The following is a 15,348-nucleotide window of genomic DNA, read 5'->3' as shown; positions in this document are numbered from 1 at the left end:
ATTCCCCAGTAACAACGTTAGCAGATACTAGTAATACTCACCTCGCCTATGTCGTGTACCTCCATTGAACAATGGACGCCAGCTACTGTACTACTAAATACACTCGTACAGTTAGTTGTTCAATTTCGTCCAAAACAACTGACGTTTACTATGGCGTATACAAAAATCAAATGGAAAAAAGACGCAATCGAGGAGGAATCGAACCCCTGCCACGCTAATGGCCCACGGTTTTGAAGACCGTACTCAGCACCAGCCAAGTTCACGTTTGCAAAGTGGTCACCGGAATAATAATACCGTTTGGTTGTACATCCGGATACGGATAAGAGTGGTAGCCAGGAGAAATTGAATTTTTGAATTCTGGTTGTGCATCATTGGGGATCAAGCAACGAGGCTGTACCATTGTTAGGGTTTGTTTGTCACCTCAAGGAACCATAAAACTCTACTCCAGAGTCCATGAAGCAGATGCCGCCGCCCCCGCAGTAGGAAACATCAAAGTCAGTGTCGATATATACAAAGGATTCTGTGGGATTCGTTTAACGTGACGTTGAATACTATGGATTGGATATAAAGGCAGTGCCTGAATAAAACGTGATTGACAGTGAATAATAATTTTGAGTTAAAGATCACCCTTCGTTAGCACGCACAAGCGTTGCCATGGAAGTACGATACGAGGAACGAGTGTGTACATGCATATCACGGGCATGGATCCATGCATGCTCACCTGATTTGTAGAGGGACAATGGTATCGGCAGCTCCCGTGCGTCACAGCAATGGCTGGCGTCGTTGAGTCAGCCGCCGCCGTCGACGACGACAGCTGCATCGTCTCAGCGAGACGAGAACCCTACCTGGTTGCGCGAACCTCCATCTCATCTAGGTAGAACGTGTTACATGTCTTCCCACGTCATCACGTTGTCTTTTTCCTAGCCCCGGCTCCTTTGGCGTTGACTGCCTCGTCCACTGTCGTCCTTGTCCCCAATCCCAAGCAACACGCCCTGCCCGAACAACAAACACACATCCTACCCGACGCTTCGCAAGTGGTTGGCTCCCACACATGGAAAGTGGCCGCGTACAAGGACGCGTTGACCCGCAAGCTGCCGCTGGTCGGTCGCTGCAGCTTCATCCAGCACGGGCTGTGTCACGTGTGCACAGCCACGGCCACGACCAACACGAACCCCGCGCTCGTGCTCAACGTATGTCCGCACTTTGACTTCGGGCATTCGGTCTGTGTCGTGCACTTTGAGCAGTTGACACGCACGTTGGTGTCCAGCATGCTGGAACAAGGGGGCGGCGGCGGCGTCCCGGCGTGTCCCGTCTGTCTGCATGGATGCATATGCGCCGTGTGCACCCGCGTCTTAACCACACAAATCGAGCTATACGACGCATACCGAGCATCGACGTCTACCTCAAGAGGTCCGTCAGAGTATCAAGGAGACGTCGCCGCCAACAGTCTATCACCACCCTGGCTACACCCGAACGCGACGAGTAGTGGCGACGTTTCAGTCCGCCAAGCATCCATCACAACCTCCGCGACTCGAGAGCGAACCACGTCCACACGACCAACACCCCCATCATATCATGGCTTGATCGACGCCGACAACCTCTCGGATGCTGCGAGCGCACAACTTTGGCGGCGCAAGCCGTCGTCGTTGTTGCCGCCGATGATGCAAGCCGACGCCAAACAAGCCACGGACGAGTTGGTGCGGCGCGTTGGACCGGACAGTGTCACAGGGTTTTCCCCGTCGTCGAAGGCCACCCACCATCCCACCACTCGAGCCGGCGAGCATCCGGATGGTACGGGTGTCGTGCCGTCGTATCCGGACGTGGGGCCCGCTCAGAGAAGATGGGAAAGCCACCCAGCTCACGACGAAGCCAAACATACCCAAGATGACGACAATCATGTTTCAAGGGATAGTGGTCTTATTGATGGAGCTGCTGTTACTGCAGACGAAAAGAAATCACCGGCGGCGGCGATGCTGCCCCTTCAATCGTTCAAGGAAACCCAGCGAAAGCAGCAAGCCGGCATTGTCCAGCAGCCCAAAGCTGCATCCAAAGCGATCGCCCCGACCACGACATTAACAGCCCACGGGGGGAAGCAAGGGGGGGGGGGCATGGCAGCCGAGCCAAAGGGGGGCCTTGCGATCGCCCCCAAACAAGCATCGAAAGACATTGGGGGGACGACTAGTCATACTGCACTCAAACGAAGTGCCGCAAAAGCACACGAACGTGGCGCGTTACCGGCCACGAAAGAAAATGGAAGGCCCACAAGTACGGCTAAACCTTGGACAAATCACGTGAATGCAATGCCGACGACTCGTACAACGACGACGACGACTGGGGGGGATGAACGAGTATCCAAGGCGGGTGTCCCCACCACCATACAAAGTATCGATCGTCATGCTGTTGACAATAGCCTGAGGGGCAGCAGCAGCACTACTACTACTCTGGACCAAGCTATTTGTTCCAAGCAAACCCCTCGGCTGAACCCTGCCAGTACAACAACTACAACCACAGAACAAGCTGGCGGTAGTAATGTGTGGGGTATTGCGGCGGCAATCCCATCGAAATCACAGGAAACACCACCGCCACTCCAGGCCAAACACATGACGGAACCTCGTCGCAAGACGCCAGTCCCATCGTCACAGATCAGTACAACCAACGTGCAACCATCGGCAAAGACTACTACGCAGCCCGTGATAAACGCGTCAGCCGTTGAAAGAACGCGCACGGTGAACCCTAAACCATCTACCCCCCTATTGGGTCACAACAAGACTACATTGGACGACCCACGGGTGGACAAGCCAAACAGCGCGCAGACCACGATTCTTCAACCAACAGAGCAACCGCCGGCCAAAACCCCAGCAGAACTAGGCACACGACTAGTAGTTGTCCATGAAGCCGCCATCCAACACGTCGTGGACAGCCCGTCGCCTAGTATTCCTACTAGTAGTAGTACTAATCCGACGCCACGACCACCACCACTGGGTCAGAGCTCGTCGATCGCGTTCTTGCGGGAATCGGCAGCCACCGGCACCACCAAGGCGTGGACCATCGATCGAGCCAAAGAGCTGGCGGCAGAAGTCCAAGCTAGCCTAGTTAACACTGACAACCTGGTTAAGCAGTGGATGTCGGACAAGAAAAAGCAGGCGGGCGCGGGGACTAGTAGTTCCGCACCAAACCCACTCCAAGTAGTGCCACCACGCCATGACAAAGCAACCAGTCAACCAAGCAAAAGAAACGCGAGCGATCCAGTCAGCACCACCACTGGATCGACAAGCAAAAAAGCCACAAGTACACCCCCATTGACAACAGCAACAACCGCCAAGCCAGACCTCACCGCGACCTCGGTCGTGTACAAGCGCCGGCCACGGACCGTCGCAAGCAGCATTGGTAGTACTACTAGTAGTAGTAGTAGTAGGGCCACAACGAACGAGAACGCAGACACGTCTTCTGGGCTGTTGTCGTCCAAGGACGTACCGGCGATGGCGAAAAGTGCGACGCTGAACGGAAGCGGTGACGTTGTCGCGTCGACACGGGGCAACCTCGTCGGACGACCATCACTCGCCAAACGTGATGAGAATGATGATAATGGAGCCTCGCAGCAGCAGCCCCCGCCGCCTGTGAAGCGACTCAAACGAACGGACGACGACGGCGCTGCGGTTTCCGCAACACGTGATCGGGCCGTTCGAACGCGCCGAACGGCCGCCCCTGCGCTCCTCAATGCACACGACGGCACCAACGACCCAGGAATCGCCCAGACAAGCACAACAATGTTAGCCAGTAGTAGTCCCAGTGGTGCTGCTGCTGCCGCTGGTTCAGGTAGTACCACCACCAAAACCATCGGCAATGCAATGTCGTTGGAAGGAGGTCCGCCGTCCAGTGTCACAGAGTCCAACAACCCTCGCAAACGTCCTGCTAGCGAGACTTGTGAAACGACCAAGCGTGGCCGGCCTCGTCGAGGCGACCAAACAGCAGCAGCAGCAGCAGCCGTAGCTGTAGCTGTAGCCATCGCGGCTTCTACTACTGCATCATCATCTTCGTCGTCAATGCGAAAAGGAGTCGACACGCATGATGGCGTGGCAGAGCTAGTGGCTAGCGCCACCACACCAACTAGTCGACGTCCTGCGAGTAGCAAGAAAAAGGCCAAGCGGAGCCACGACGACGATGAGGACGACGAAGCCACGTCACCATCAGCTCCAGGCAAACGAGTCACAATCAAGCGGGAAACCCCCGTGGACGACGATGTGAAAATTGAAAGCGACGACGACGACGATGTCGACACCAACTTGGACTTTTGCAGCATCTGCAAGCAAGACGGCGACTTGGTCTGCTGCGACGTGTGTCCGCGGTCGTTCCATTTGACTTGCTTGAACAAACGAGAAGACCAACTGCCCCTCGACACGTGGCAGTGCCACGAGTGCCAACACAATCTGTCCGACACGCACGTTCAAAAAGTATGCCGTGACCTGACCAAGCTGCGCAACAAGGTATCGAACGAAGAACGATCATGTTTGGATACATCTCTCAAGAGTATATATATATGATATACATCAAACTATTATATCGTCTGTTCAGTAAACTTTGGAATTTTGTGTGCTGATTCACCAAATGTATGGATAAATTGTTTGTACTGAATTTTGTATGTAGCGTACCTTGTTCAATTGCACACACTGATATACTGGTTGACAGGAGAGTTTGATTGGTTACTTGATTCGTGTTCTTGGTTTTGATTGGTCGATCGATTGACTTGTCGATTTGGGGCTGCTCTCATTCGATTGACCATCACCACTACCATTTCGAATATAGTTATATTGACAATATAGCATATATATATATATCGTCGACCAACATGTCCAGTGTATTATATATATATATTTATGTAGGTCATCTCACCACGTGTGTCATATACATATATCTATCTATATATTCTTGACGTTGGAATTGTGTCTTGTTGCTGTCTGTAGGCATTGACGATGCGCAGCATTCTCACGGGTATTTGCAGCCATCCGTTTGCGAAACCGTTTTTGGCACCCGTGGCCGACGTCGAGTACTACGATGACGTGGTGGAGTATCGCATGGACTTGAGCGAAGTGTCGAGTCGGCTAGATCGACACGAATATGACGGCGATGACCTCGTGTCGAATGCGTTTGTGAGGGATGTTCAGCTGGTGTGGGACAACTGCCGCCTCTTTAACGACGACAACTCGGGGCTGGCCAGAGCTGCCAACACCCTGGACGCCGACTTTCACAAAATGCTCCAAGCGGCGGCGGCCACCAAAAACAGTCGAGGCGCCATCCGAACCAAAAAGCAATAGTATATTATATATATAAGGCTCAGAATACAAAGTTATGCTCGAAGCGATCCATATTGGATTCGTACAACTACTACTAGTAGCAAATAGCAGAATTGTACACGTTTGTCCTCCTGGGTTCTAAAACGAGGGACAAAATCCTCCCAAACTCGACAGGTGTTCGAAGCTTGGTCAGCACAAACTGCCACCTTGTTGACATATTACTCTTCCACGTTCATGTTGATCTCATATACGTGGCAATGTAGAATGAGCCAAGGTGGTCAAACCACAAGTTACTCTGAAATTGAAGCCCCATGTATCAGTGGTGCATACTAGTGTAATAACGTACTACTACTGTACAGTTGATTGAAGCCCTTAAATTGATTGTTTACGTAAATACAGTTGTTTCTATGTTGAATAGATAGCCAGCCAATACATGCGAAACGGACAATTACTATATAACTGGAGCTCATTTCTTGTAACCAACTGATTCTCCGATTTCAATTTTCACTCAAGATCATTTATTGCCTGCTCTAGTATCTACAGTCATCCTCTGAGGTTCTATGCGACTTTTGATATACTACTAGGATGAAGCAACGGAATGTAGTCACGTGTCCTAGTAGGTACTACTAGTGTACACTAGTATAAGGTAACGAGATTGGGACTACGTACTACTCGACTTAGTCGTAGCTCGTACGTACACCCACGAATCCCACACACACACAGACAGCAACACCAACAGTTCCTACTGTACTTGAATCATGATCAAGTCTAGCATGACTGTACTACTGTACTTGGGTCTATTTCACCGTCGATATCTATTTATGTACCAACGAGATTGTGATTGATACAGAAAACAACCTTGTACCCTTGAATCCACACACTATATTATATATGGCGTCTCTTAATGGCGCCAGCTACAACAGAAAGAATATCCCAATTCCAGTTAGTACGTACCCTAACACTCTCTTGTCATATCGTACGTACATTTTGATCGTTCGATCTTTGCTGCCAGACGCGACCTTTTGGCCGTTGGGGCTCCAGTCCAGCGCGTACACTTCGTCGGCATGCCCCGAGAGGGTTTCCTTGGCATTTTTCAAGTTGGCGAGTTCCCACACTTTGATGGTCGAATCTTTGCTCGCCGACACAATCATGCGGCTATCGCTGGACCAGCACACCTGGTACACGGCGCCCACGTGCCCGTTGAGCGTCGCAACGAACTTGCCATCCTTGCCGTTCCAGATCTTGACCTTCTTGTCGAACGATGCGCTGGCAAAGTACCGCCCGTCGGGTGAAAAGCTCAGGTCGTTCACGGGCTGCTGGTGCCCCGTCAGCCGTTCAATTGGTTTCTTGCTTTCCTACCAACCATCACACACAGATGTAACAGATTAGTTAGTCCAAGAACGCAGTATTCACTATATATATACGAGGTTATCAACGAAAAAAATATCAACCATCAGAACCCAGCGCCGATGAAAGGAGGCAGTCGACAAGTTCACGTACACATTCCCGACCACTCCTTAATATATTTATATATGTGCTTCAGGTAACCAAATATGAAAAGGTAACATAGGCACTTTTACTGCAAAAGAAAAAAAAAAAAAAAAAAAAAAAAAACCTATATGTATTATATAACTAAACAAAAGATATATAAGGATATATGAGGGGGGCCCACCAACGTCCAAAAACGTCATCAACACTTTCAACGACGCATTACCATGAAACCGTGGACTTTGATAAATATAACACATTACACGGAATAATAATATACCTAAGAAATATTAATATATATATTACATGGAAATGAAAAACATACCATATAGAAACATCAACATATATATATACTCCTCATAAAAACAAAGTTGTTCAAGACCAATTTCCAACTCAACAACTGGGGAGAGAGAAACCAAGAGAATTTGAGTGAGTTCATACCGCAGGTTCCCACAAGAACAAGGTAAAGTCGTCCGAGCCAGACACGAGCCGTTCTGGCTGGCCGCGACGAATGGCGTCGTACCGGGCTTGCGCAGCTTGCTGCATTTCTTCACGCGTTTCAAATGTCTTAAACGTGTGGTCATAAGGGCCCGTGCGACACACATAGTCGACGTTCAACGCCAGCGTGTTGATGCGATGGGCATGGCCAACCAGCGTCCGCACCAGTTTGCCCACTTGGTCGCCTTCCACGGCCCATACTTTGATCGTGCGGTCGCGAGATGCGCTGTACAGCAAGCCTTCGCCGCCCCACTTGAGGCACTCGACCGAGTCTGTGTGGCTCTATATTCGTGGACGTTATGGTTTTCATAGTGTTTATTGTCGTAATAACTGGAGCGACACAACTAAAGGGGCACACGAATTCGAAGAAGAATGAATGAATGCTGAGTCAATCAGATGGATTTTGTAGTTGAAAGCATCGTCCACATTGAATTCGTGTAGGACGACTTTAAGAGTGTATATGGCATCCCCACAGGACAAGTATTCGTCGACACAAAATGCAGATATTGTCAAAATCGATTCGAAATCGGAGGGCAATCGAATGAGAAAGCAGCCAGACAATCAAAGATCGACTAATCAAAACCCAGAACACGAATTTCAAGTAGCCAATCAAACCCGTTCTTCGACAATTCAACATTGAATTAGTATGTTGTGACTTCAATTAGTGTGAGACTGGACAATTTTCACATACAAAAAGTCAGAGAATTCATCGATAGATTTGGCAAAGAATCCGCACAAAAGTCATCCAAATTTTGGGTAAAAGGACTATACGATTTGGTGAATCCACAGCACAAAAGTCGTCTAAATGGATTTGGATAAATGGACAATACGGATCGTCGTTCAAGTGACAGTGGAAGGACACAAAGGTAAAAAATATTTTTTTATAAGCTAAAATAATATTTTTTTTTAAGGCAAACATACCGACAACGACGCGACCTGGCGCCCCGTGCGCGCGTTCCAGATCTTGATCGATCCATCCTTGGACGAACTGGCAAATCGTTCGCATGCCGAGTTGCTACACACAGTTCACGCATTGTTTAGCAACTAGAGACCATAAATATATATATCAAGGCCATCCATGCAATCCTATCAAAAAGGGTAGAGTGTTTGCGTCGACTAGACGAGTCGAGAATTACTACTAGACAAATGATATATGTGTAGGGTGGGTCATTCACGAACCGATGGAAAGGTTCCCAGGTCAAGGATGTGACCCATTGGCGGTGGCCTTTCATGGGTTCGCCGACTTGTTTACCCGTGGAAGGATCCCACAATCTAAAGCCACAATGATTTAAAACCATGGTGACGAGGAGGAGGACAATAATAATAATGTGCAAGAACCAAAAAGTTCGTGTAGAGATCAAAACATACCGAATTTCGCCGGTCTTGTCGGCCGATGCAAATCGACTGCCGTCGGGACTCCATGCTGTGCACAGCACATGATGCTTGTGTCCACGACCTGTGAACTGAGGCATGCAAGTGTTGGTGTCCCAGAAGCGGACGGTGGCGTCGCCGCCGCCACTCGCGAGCTTTTTGCCGTCCGGGCTGAAGCGAACATGCAAGATCGCTTCGGAATGGCCTTGGAGCGTGTCTGTGCACCGCGTTACGGGACGGACACGGAACACGGCCAGTGGTTGGAACGTGATTGTCAGCGCCGCTTCCGTCGACGCGTTCTACACACATGTAGGGTCGGTCAGACGGGAGAGAATGCAAACGTGCGAGGTTCGTTCTTCGTACCTGGTCCCGAACACTGGTGGCCAACGTGTCTGTGATCTCCGTGTCGTTCAGGTAGAACGAATACGGCACCTTTTGCTTGCCGTTGTCCAACAACTGGTTCACAAGCTCCTCCATTTGCAGGACTGTGGACGCGACGGGGATGTCGAGCTGCGGTCCGACGCTCTCCCCCTGTTCGTTCTTGAACTGAGCGATCACGGACGCCACTTGCACGTCGTCATGGTCTTCGTTCTCGCTGTCGGAGCCAGCATTCTCCGCCTCCACCTTTTGCTTCTTGGCCGCGCGATCCACGGTGCTCATCGTTGTTTGAAGTTGTGCTTTTGTGATGGATGATGCTCTGCGTGGCATTGGTTGGTCACAGCGACATTGCATGGACCAATCAGAGCACAGAAAGGAAAATAGTGTAAATATTCCTCAAAAGATACAATAATGGAAATAGTGTTAGCCTTATGGAATTAAATAGTGTAGAATTGGTGGGTTGTATTTAGTGTGAGCCGAGTTCCCAATTGCCGCCAAAACGAAATCGGATGAAACGAGGATGCCATGACTTGTGCACGGGAACAGCGACGTCCAAGCGACGTAGAGACGTAAAGTACCCGGCGGGTACGTCGATGTTGTCATGCTGATCGTGTTGAGGCTTGAGTTGTGGGACTGAGTTGTGCGTCGTGGAGCAGATGCCATCAGTCGGTTGATGTGGGCGGGGCGATCGATATGGAAAAACTCATTAACGACCGATGCACGAAACAACGTCGCACAGACAACAACAACGATCAAGTGTTCGCACTGCGAACGATCCATTCGACCCGGCAGGGAAATGCAATGTGTGGAATGCCTGAACACGTACTGCGACGAGTGCGCCACCATCAAGTACGTTCGTTGGCCCCGCTCGTTGGCAACCGTATTTTTCATCATGCAAGTCAATTGAACTCATTGTGTCGTAACCTGTGTAGTTATTCTATGCCGCACGACCGCATCTTCTGCCTTGGATGCAACCACCATGCCACAACGTAGTTCGAAACCTTCTTGGGCATCCTTGTTTTTACTGTTAATTGTGAATAAATAGGTTGATTTATTTCATCGACAGGCTGAAACATACATACCATATTCATTCGCTCTACCGATAACGTCATGCCCCGTCTCGCTTTCGAACATCGACGCCTTCGTTGTGTTACATTCTGCTACAACCATGCAGACCCAAGGCACCATGCTTTGGATCATGATAACTGCAGACGACATCCTCCTTTGCCATTAGAGGGCCGCAGTAATTGCATCCGCCTAAGTATATCCCATCCAATGCGCCTTCCAGCTTATTCATGGATAACTACAGCTAAGCCCTGATTTAAACCCGATTGAGAATCTTTGGAGGGTCCTAGCGCGCAAAGTGTATGCAAGGCCCACTTGAAGGCCCAGATCCTCCAATCAAGGGAGGAAATTGATCAAAACTACCTATCGCACTTGATAGATGGTATGCCAACTAGAATGGCCCAAATTATCCTTCGTCGTGGACAATGTATCGATCGATAAATGAGCCAATATACAAAGTGTGTCTATAGTTTTGTTACACGCAAAATTTCGATATTTGGATTTTTCTCTGGATCCACAAATATACGAGTAAAACCTTCTGTAGGGTACCTGGAAGTGCGGTTTAAAGGCTTTGGTCATTGATGGTTTTGGATAAAACTATGAAATTCATGACAAACTAAAAATAAATAAAATAAATTGGGGCTCATCTATTGTAATAGATGATGATCTCGTTCATTTGAAATAAGATCAGGCAATTGGCTAATGCAACACATGACGCACGTTGATTGGCCATATTTTAAAGATCCTGGCAAAAGTGCGCGAAAAGGCATCACTTTCAAACTTCCTTCAACACGCGCGGATGACGACGTCGATACAAGCACTCCTGGGAAAGGACATCGGCGCATGCTACTCGTACAGCACGATGAACCGAGTGCAAGAGCGTGTGCTACCTGCTGCTTTCAAGAACGGCGGAAACCTCGTGGTGAGCAGCCCGACAGGGTCAGGCAAGACGAGTGTGTTCGAGGTCGCGTTTCTTCGCCATTGGAGCAAGCAGCGGCAGCACGGATGCGAGGCCAAATCTGGATTGGTGTTGTATCTTGCTCCACTCAAAGCATTGCTCCACGAAAGGTTCGTACACATATGTCGTCAAAGGTGCATATCCGTTACAATGCTAACGTTATGTTGTAGATTGGTCGATTGGAGCAAACGATTCAAATCCTTGGGCTTGACTTTTCTTGAACTTACCGACATGACCTTTGACGATGCTCAAAGCATAATGAGCCATGATATTCTTCTCAGCACACCAGAAAAGGTACGTTTGATAGTATATATGTCTGTCGAGTCTGAATTGCATCTAGTGGGACGTCTTAACTCGAAGCTCGATGGTACCTCAAGGCGAGTTCCTTTACTCTCATATCCATGCACCGTAGGAGATACTAGGTGGTGTAGGCTTGCTCCTGGTAGATGAAGTTCACCACATTGGGGACGGCGTACGCGGAGCAACATTAGAAGCCGTCATGACGCGTATGAAGTACTGCAGCACATTCACCTTCAGCCAAAACGAAGGGGTGCTGCTTTCGTCGCTGTACGTACGGACGCTACTCTCCATACACGCATTCAATCAACTGTTGAAGACGAATCGTTGCTGCGTCGGCTACGTTTCCAAATGTCAAGGACATTGGTGCATGGCTTGGCTGCAGTGCAGATATGGTTTTCGAGGTATGGATAGCTTGTCATACGTTCTACTAGAATTAACAAAGTGTGTACAACTTTGTAGTTTGGTCCACAATATCGTCCAGGTAACATATGATCACAACGCGAATTTCATCATTTGGAAATGGTACCTTGTAGTTCCCTTGGAGCTGCATGTCCTTGGCTTCAAGTCGTTTGGCAACGATTTTCTGTTTGAAAAGTAACTACACTATTGATGTATATCATCGAATCGCAAGTTTACTGTGGCTATAGAAACTTGGATCAAAAAGTCCCTGATGTGTTACACAAGTACTCCAAAGGAAAACCATCGCTCATCTTTTGCTCGTCGCGCAAGGCATCAGTTGGACTTGCAATGTACTTTACAGTAGCAGTAGCTAGTTCATGAACATCGCTCGTTTCGTCCTACTGTTTTATAGCATGCTGGCCAAAACTCATGTGTGCCCTGTTTCACCGAGTCAACACAAGGTTGGATAGCAACACATATGACGTGGCACTGACTTCGTTGAGTAGAAATTGGCCGAGGCAGCAACTCAAGTGTGTCCATCATTTCAATACGCGAACTAGCTCTCATCAATTGTACAGATTCACAACACGTCACTGAAAATGGTGTTCCAAGCTGGAATTGGAATTCATCATGCCGGATTACAAGAAAACGACAAGTACTGGATTTGTATGTGTTCGGTTCAACGATGGGTTGTGTACTAGGCAGCTTGTACAAGATTTATTTGCGCAAGGATTCCTCCACATATTGTGGTAATTTTTTCTTTCCATATCACTCTAACGGTAACGCTAGTACTGACCATAATATTACCATTAGCTGCACCAGCTCGTTAGCAGTCGGCGTCAATTTGGTTCGAGAGTGTGGTCTATGTTGATTCGACCATTTTATTGTAGCCAGCACACCTCGTCGTGATCAAGTCGACACAGCACTACCAAGGTCAATCAGGGTTTACAGAATACACCCCGATGAGCGTGTTGCAAATGATTGGACGAGCGGGACGTCCAGGGTTTGACAAGTACACTCGCATTCTCGCCAATATGTGAGTATATGCTGTACATATAATTGTATGTTTAGGTGTGGGGCTGCTGTTATTATGACGGAAGCATGCAAAGAAAGCCTCTACGCGAATATCGCCACGTGACCGCGTCCCAATCCTTTGCTGATACTAACTCACATGTGGTTAGCACCCCCAAAATTGCACCGATTGAAAGCGAGTTGCAGTTGGCTGCAATCGAAGCAATCAACGCGGAAATCTCCCTGGGGACGATTCATGACATTTCGCAAGTGATTTCATGGATGCAGGTTATGTTGGCCGGTCTCGACACCGATCTGACCAGTGGCCTTTTGTATAGTTGACATACATGCACTTTCGACACCAAAATAGTTCCCGTGAATGTTCTGGCTCACGACAAAGCGACGTGGCGACGTCGATTGCAACGACGACCATCCACCACTTGAGTGACTCTGCGCTTCTGCGTTTCACCGACGACGATCGGTATTGCTTTGACGTTACGCCTAGTGGTCGGATCATGAGCCAGAATTGCATCAAGTACGACGACATGGTAGCCATTATTGACCTAGTTCAATCGAAACGACACGCGTCCATGGAAACGCTGTTGGACGTGACGGCAGGTCGGATTTGTGGCCACGTTCCTTTGCGCAGAAACGACAAGGCCGCCTTGAACATATTGAACCAAACCAAGGTGCAATATCGAGTCAAAGGGGTGGCGGCGGGGAAATACTTGGTCCAAACCGACAGAATGAAAGCCAATGTACTGCTGCAAGCAGCGTTAGGTCGTGTCCATCTGGACGACGATTCTCTTGCTTTTGAAATGGACACGTGCGTTGAAATGGCGCTGCGAATCGTTCGAGCGCTGATGGAGTATTGCATGGAGAGTGACGCTGGGGCTTTGGGACTGATGGCGTTCCGATTTGGGCGGTCGTTGGCGTTGAAAGCGTGGGAAAGTTCGCCAGCCCCAACGAAATTGCAACTCCTCGAAGGCGTGGATTCGGACCTGGCCCAAAAGCTGGATTCTCATGGCGTTCACAGTATTCGTCAACTCCGCGACATGGATCCAACTCAATTGGGTCGATATTTAAACACTGGGGATTGCGAGCATCTGCTCGCGGAAGCCAAAACCGTGTTGGATTTTCACCTTCAAGTTCAGCCACAAGTCATCACGAATCGAATCGAGATTATAGTGCAGAATGCCCAGCCACGACAGGTCCATCGTATCACGGAACGTGCTGCTCCAAGCGGCTACATCCTGCTCGTCTTCACAAAAGGTCGTATATTGCTGCTGCGGCGGGATATTACGACAACCCCAACGACATTTATGGTACCCATGTCTGGCATGAGCTCCATTTCAATCCACTTTCTGCACACTGCCCAACTGGGAATGGACGAAGAACTGGAAGTTCAAGCCACGGCCACCGCCTGCACCGTCCAAAAGGTCACCAAACAATCGTTGCATCAATGTACGATCCCTGAAGCGTTCAAACACGGTCGCCATGACGAAGTTCAACGGACCAAACGTTCGGCTAAAGAGGAGGATACGTCCAAGAAGGCGTTCCATCACCACCAAACCATGTTGGAGCCAGCGACCGTCATACCACGGGATGATCCGTCTACCACGAAGCGAGCTAAATTATCCACGCCGTCGCTGGTAGAATTCAAGCAATTTAAATGGTGTGGAAGCCCCGAAGTTGCGGCTGTTGGCAAGTCAACCAAGTCCCGACGGCATCATGTGATTCCGGACTTTGAAGAACCCTCCAAGGTGCTACTAAGCAACGGATTGACAAACCATCCGCCCTATCAACGTCGAGAAGGTTCATCCAGCAATATCAATATCCAGCATGTGGATACGGAGAGACAGCAAGGGCTCTCCTGTGCAAGCAGTTCCAAGAATGCTAACGACGTCAAGAACGATGGGGCTGACGTGCACACGATTCCCATGATCGACGACTACGAGGAATTGACCCTGGAGCAAGAGTTTATGAAGTACATCTTCTAATGACCACTGATTCATGGCTTTTCGTAGACACCTCGTCGTTCATCTCCATGGACACATTCGTCATGGCGATAGCAAATCACCATCTTTTAGGTGGATGTCTGCAGATGACGTACAGTACGCCACGTAGGATGGCATGTATACCTCCATGCCTCAGTATTGTCATGTGCTTCTTCATGAAGGAGGAAGAAGCCTCCTCGATTCCTTAGTATTGCCATGTCGACTGTCAAATGTTGTTTCAGTGTGTCGAGAGGAGCATTCATGGGATTTGCCGCCAAAATCGAGAGTGACGGTCTATCGTCGTTGAGGTGTTGATTGACTTATTTATGGAATTCGTGGGGAGATTGCCTACGATTTCATATTTGACCAATGAAAACACACCTGTACAATGATCCATCCTCATCACGAAACACTATTATTGACGATAGTCTTTGGCAATGCAGGCTGCATGATACAATTATGGAATACTAGTACCATAACGTTAGTCATGTACTACAATAGTATTTTCGACATCAATGTTGACTGTAAGCACCCATGCCGTCACCACGACCTTGCCCGCTTGAAAGGCATCAGCTATCGTCGGACCATGACG

The 15,348-nt window shown here is 49.0% G+C and overlaps 4 protein-coding genes across 6 annotated transcripts; 3 read left to right on the top strand and 1 right to left on the bottom strand.

Annotated features, from left to right (window-relative positions):
- Window positions 1-628: 628 nt before the first annotated feature.
- H257_11842 lies at window positions 629-5,376 on the top strand. 2 transcript variants are annotated; one of them, XM_009838890.1, is made up of 4 exons: window positions 629-678; window positions 733-874; window positions 925-4,484; window positions 4,962-5,376. In XM_009838890.1, the coding sequence occupies exons 1-4, from the start codon at window positions 655-657 to the stop codon at window positions 5,310-5,312; spliced, it is 4,077 nt and encodes a 1,358-aa protein (XP_009837192.1). In that variant the 5' UTR covers window positions 629-654; the 3' UTR covers window positions 5,313-5,376. The 2 variants fall into 2 exon arrangements, with proteins under 2 accessions (XP_009837192.1, XP_009837191.1); XM_009838889.1 differs by having other exon boundaries at window positions 642-660.
- Window positions 5,377-6,133: 757 nt separating this feature from the next.
- Window positions 6,134-9,339, bottom strand: H257_11841 (hypothetical protein). Its single transcript, XM_009838888.1, has 7 exons — window positions 9,012-9,339; window positions 8,646-8,947; window positions 8,457-8,549; window positions 8,199-8,292; window positions 7,221-7,559; window positions 6,276-6,646; window positions 6,134-6,205 (listed from the first exon to the last, which is right to left on the bottom strand). The coding sequence occupies exons 1-7, from the start codon at window positions 9,306-9,308 to the stop codon at window positions 6,193-6,195; spliced, it is 1,509 nt and encodes a 502-aa protein (XP_009837190.1). The 5' UTR covers window positions 9,309-9,339; the 3' UTR covers window positions 6,134-6,192.
- A 178-nt stretch (window positions 9,340-9,517) lies between these two features.
- On the top strand, window positions 9,518-10,085 carry H257_11840. 2 transcript variants are annotated; one of them, XM_009838887.1, is made up of 3 exons: window positions 9,518-9,611; window positions 9,683-9,875; window positions 9,959-10,085. In XM_009838887.1, the coding sequence occupies exons 1-3, from the start codon at window positions 9,536-9,538 to the stop codon at window positions 10,017-10,019; spliced, it is 330 nt and encodes a 109-aa protein (XP_009837189.1). In that variant the 5' UTR covers window positions 9,518-9,535; the 3' UTR covers window positions 10,020-10,085. The 2 variants fall into 2 exon arrangements, with proteins under 2 accessions (XP_009837189.1, XP_009837188.1); XM_009838886.1 differs by lacking the exon at window positions 9,959-10,085 and having other exon boundaries at window positions 9,520-9,611; window positions 9,683-9,933.
- A 793-nt stretch (window positions 10,086-10,878) lies between these two features.
- On the top strand, window positions 10,879-14,759 carry H257_11839 (hypothetical protein; the record flags this gene model as incomplete). Its single annotated transcript, XM_009838885.1, has 15 exons — window positions 10,879-11,159; window positions 11,220-11,343; window positions 11,390-11,426; window positions 11,481-11,616; window positions 11,666-11,750; window positions 11,809-11,830; window positions 11,883-11,943; window positions 11,997-12,114; window positions 12,309-12,403; window positions 12,450-12,497; window positions 12,562-12,595; window positions 12,639-12,760; window positions 12,820-12,882; window positions 12,930-13,047; window positions 13,098-14,759. Exons 1-15 carry the CDS (start codon window positions 10,891-10,893, stop codon window positions 14,757-14,759), a joined length of 2,994 nt encoding a protein of 997 aa, XP_009837187.1. The 5' UTR covers window positions 10,879-10,890.
- Between the last annotated feature and the right edge of the window lie 589 nt (window positions 14,760-15,348).

This window comes from Aphanomyces astaci, assembly GCF_000520075.1.
Source record: "Aphanomyces astaci strain APO3 unplaced genomic scaffold supercont1.36, whole genome shotgun sequence".
In the NCBI taxonomy this organism is placed as follows: Eukaryota; Oomycota; class Saprolegniomycetes; order Saprolegniales; family Verrucalvaceae; genus Aphanomyces; species Aphanomyces astaci.
The sequence above is the reverse complement of the archived record's forward strand: the minus strand, read 5'-3'. Positions and strand labels throughout refer to the sequence as shown.

Coding starts and splice junctions, on each gene's coding strand:
- H257_11840 (XM_009838887.1), top strand. CDS start 9,536: ATGAAACGAGGATGCCATGACTTGTGCACGGGAACAGCGACGTCCAAG. Junction 9,612..9,682: donor AGACGTAAAGTACCCGGCGG/GTACGTCGATGT, acceptor GTCGTGGAGCAG/ATGCCATCAGTCGGTTGATG. Junction 9,876..9,958: donor GACGAGTGCGCCACCATCAA/GTACGTTCGTTG, acceptor TAACCTGTGTAG/TTATTCTATGCCGCACGACC.
- H257_11841 (XM_009838888.1), bottom strand. CDS start 9,308: ATGAGCACCGTGGATCGCGCGGCCAAGAAGCAAAAGGTGGAGGCGGAG. Junction 8,948..9,011: donor CCACCAGTGTTCGGGACCAG/GTACGAAGAACG, acceptor ACATGTGTGTAG/AACGCGTCGACGGAAGCGGC. Junction 8,293..8,456: donor ACCTGGGAACCTTTCCATCG/GTTCGTGAATGA, acceptor AACTGTGTGTAG/CAACTCGGCATGCGAACGAT.
- H257_11842 (XM_009838890.1), top strand. CDS start 655: ATGGAAGTACGATACGAGGAACGA. Junction 679..732: donor AAGTACGATACGAGGAACGA/GTGTGTACATGC, acceptor CCTGATTTGTAG/AGGGACAATGGTATCGGCAG. Junction 875..924: donor CGAACCTCCATCTCATCTAG/GTAGAACGTGTT, acceptor TCTTTTTCCTAG/CCCCGGCTCCTTTGGCGTTG.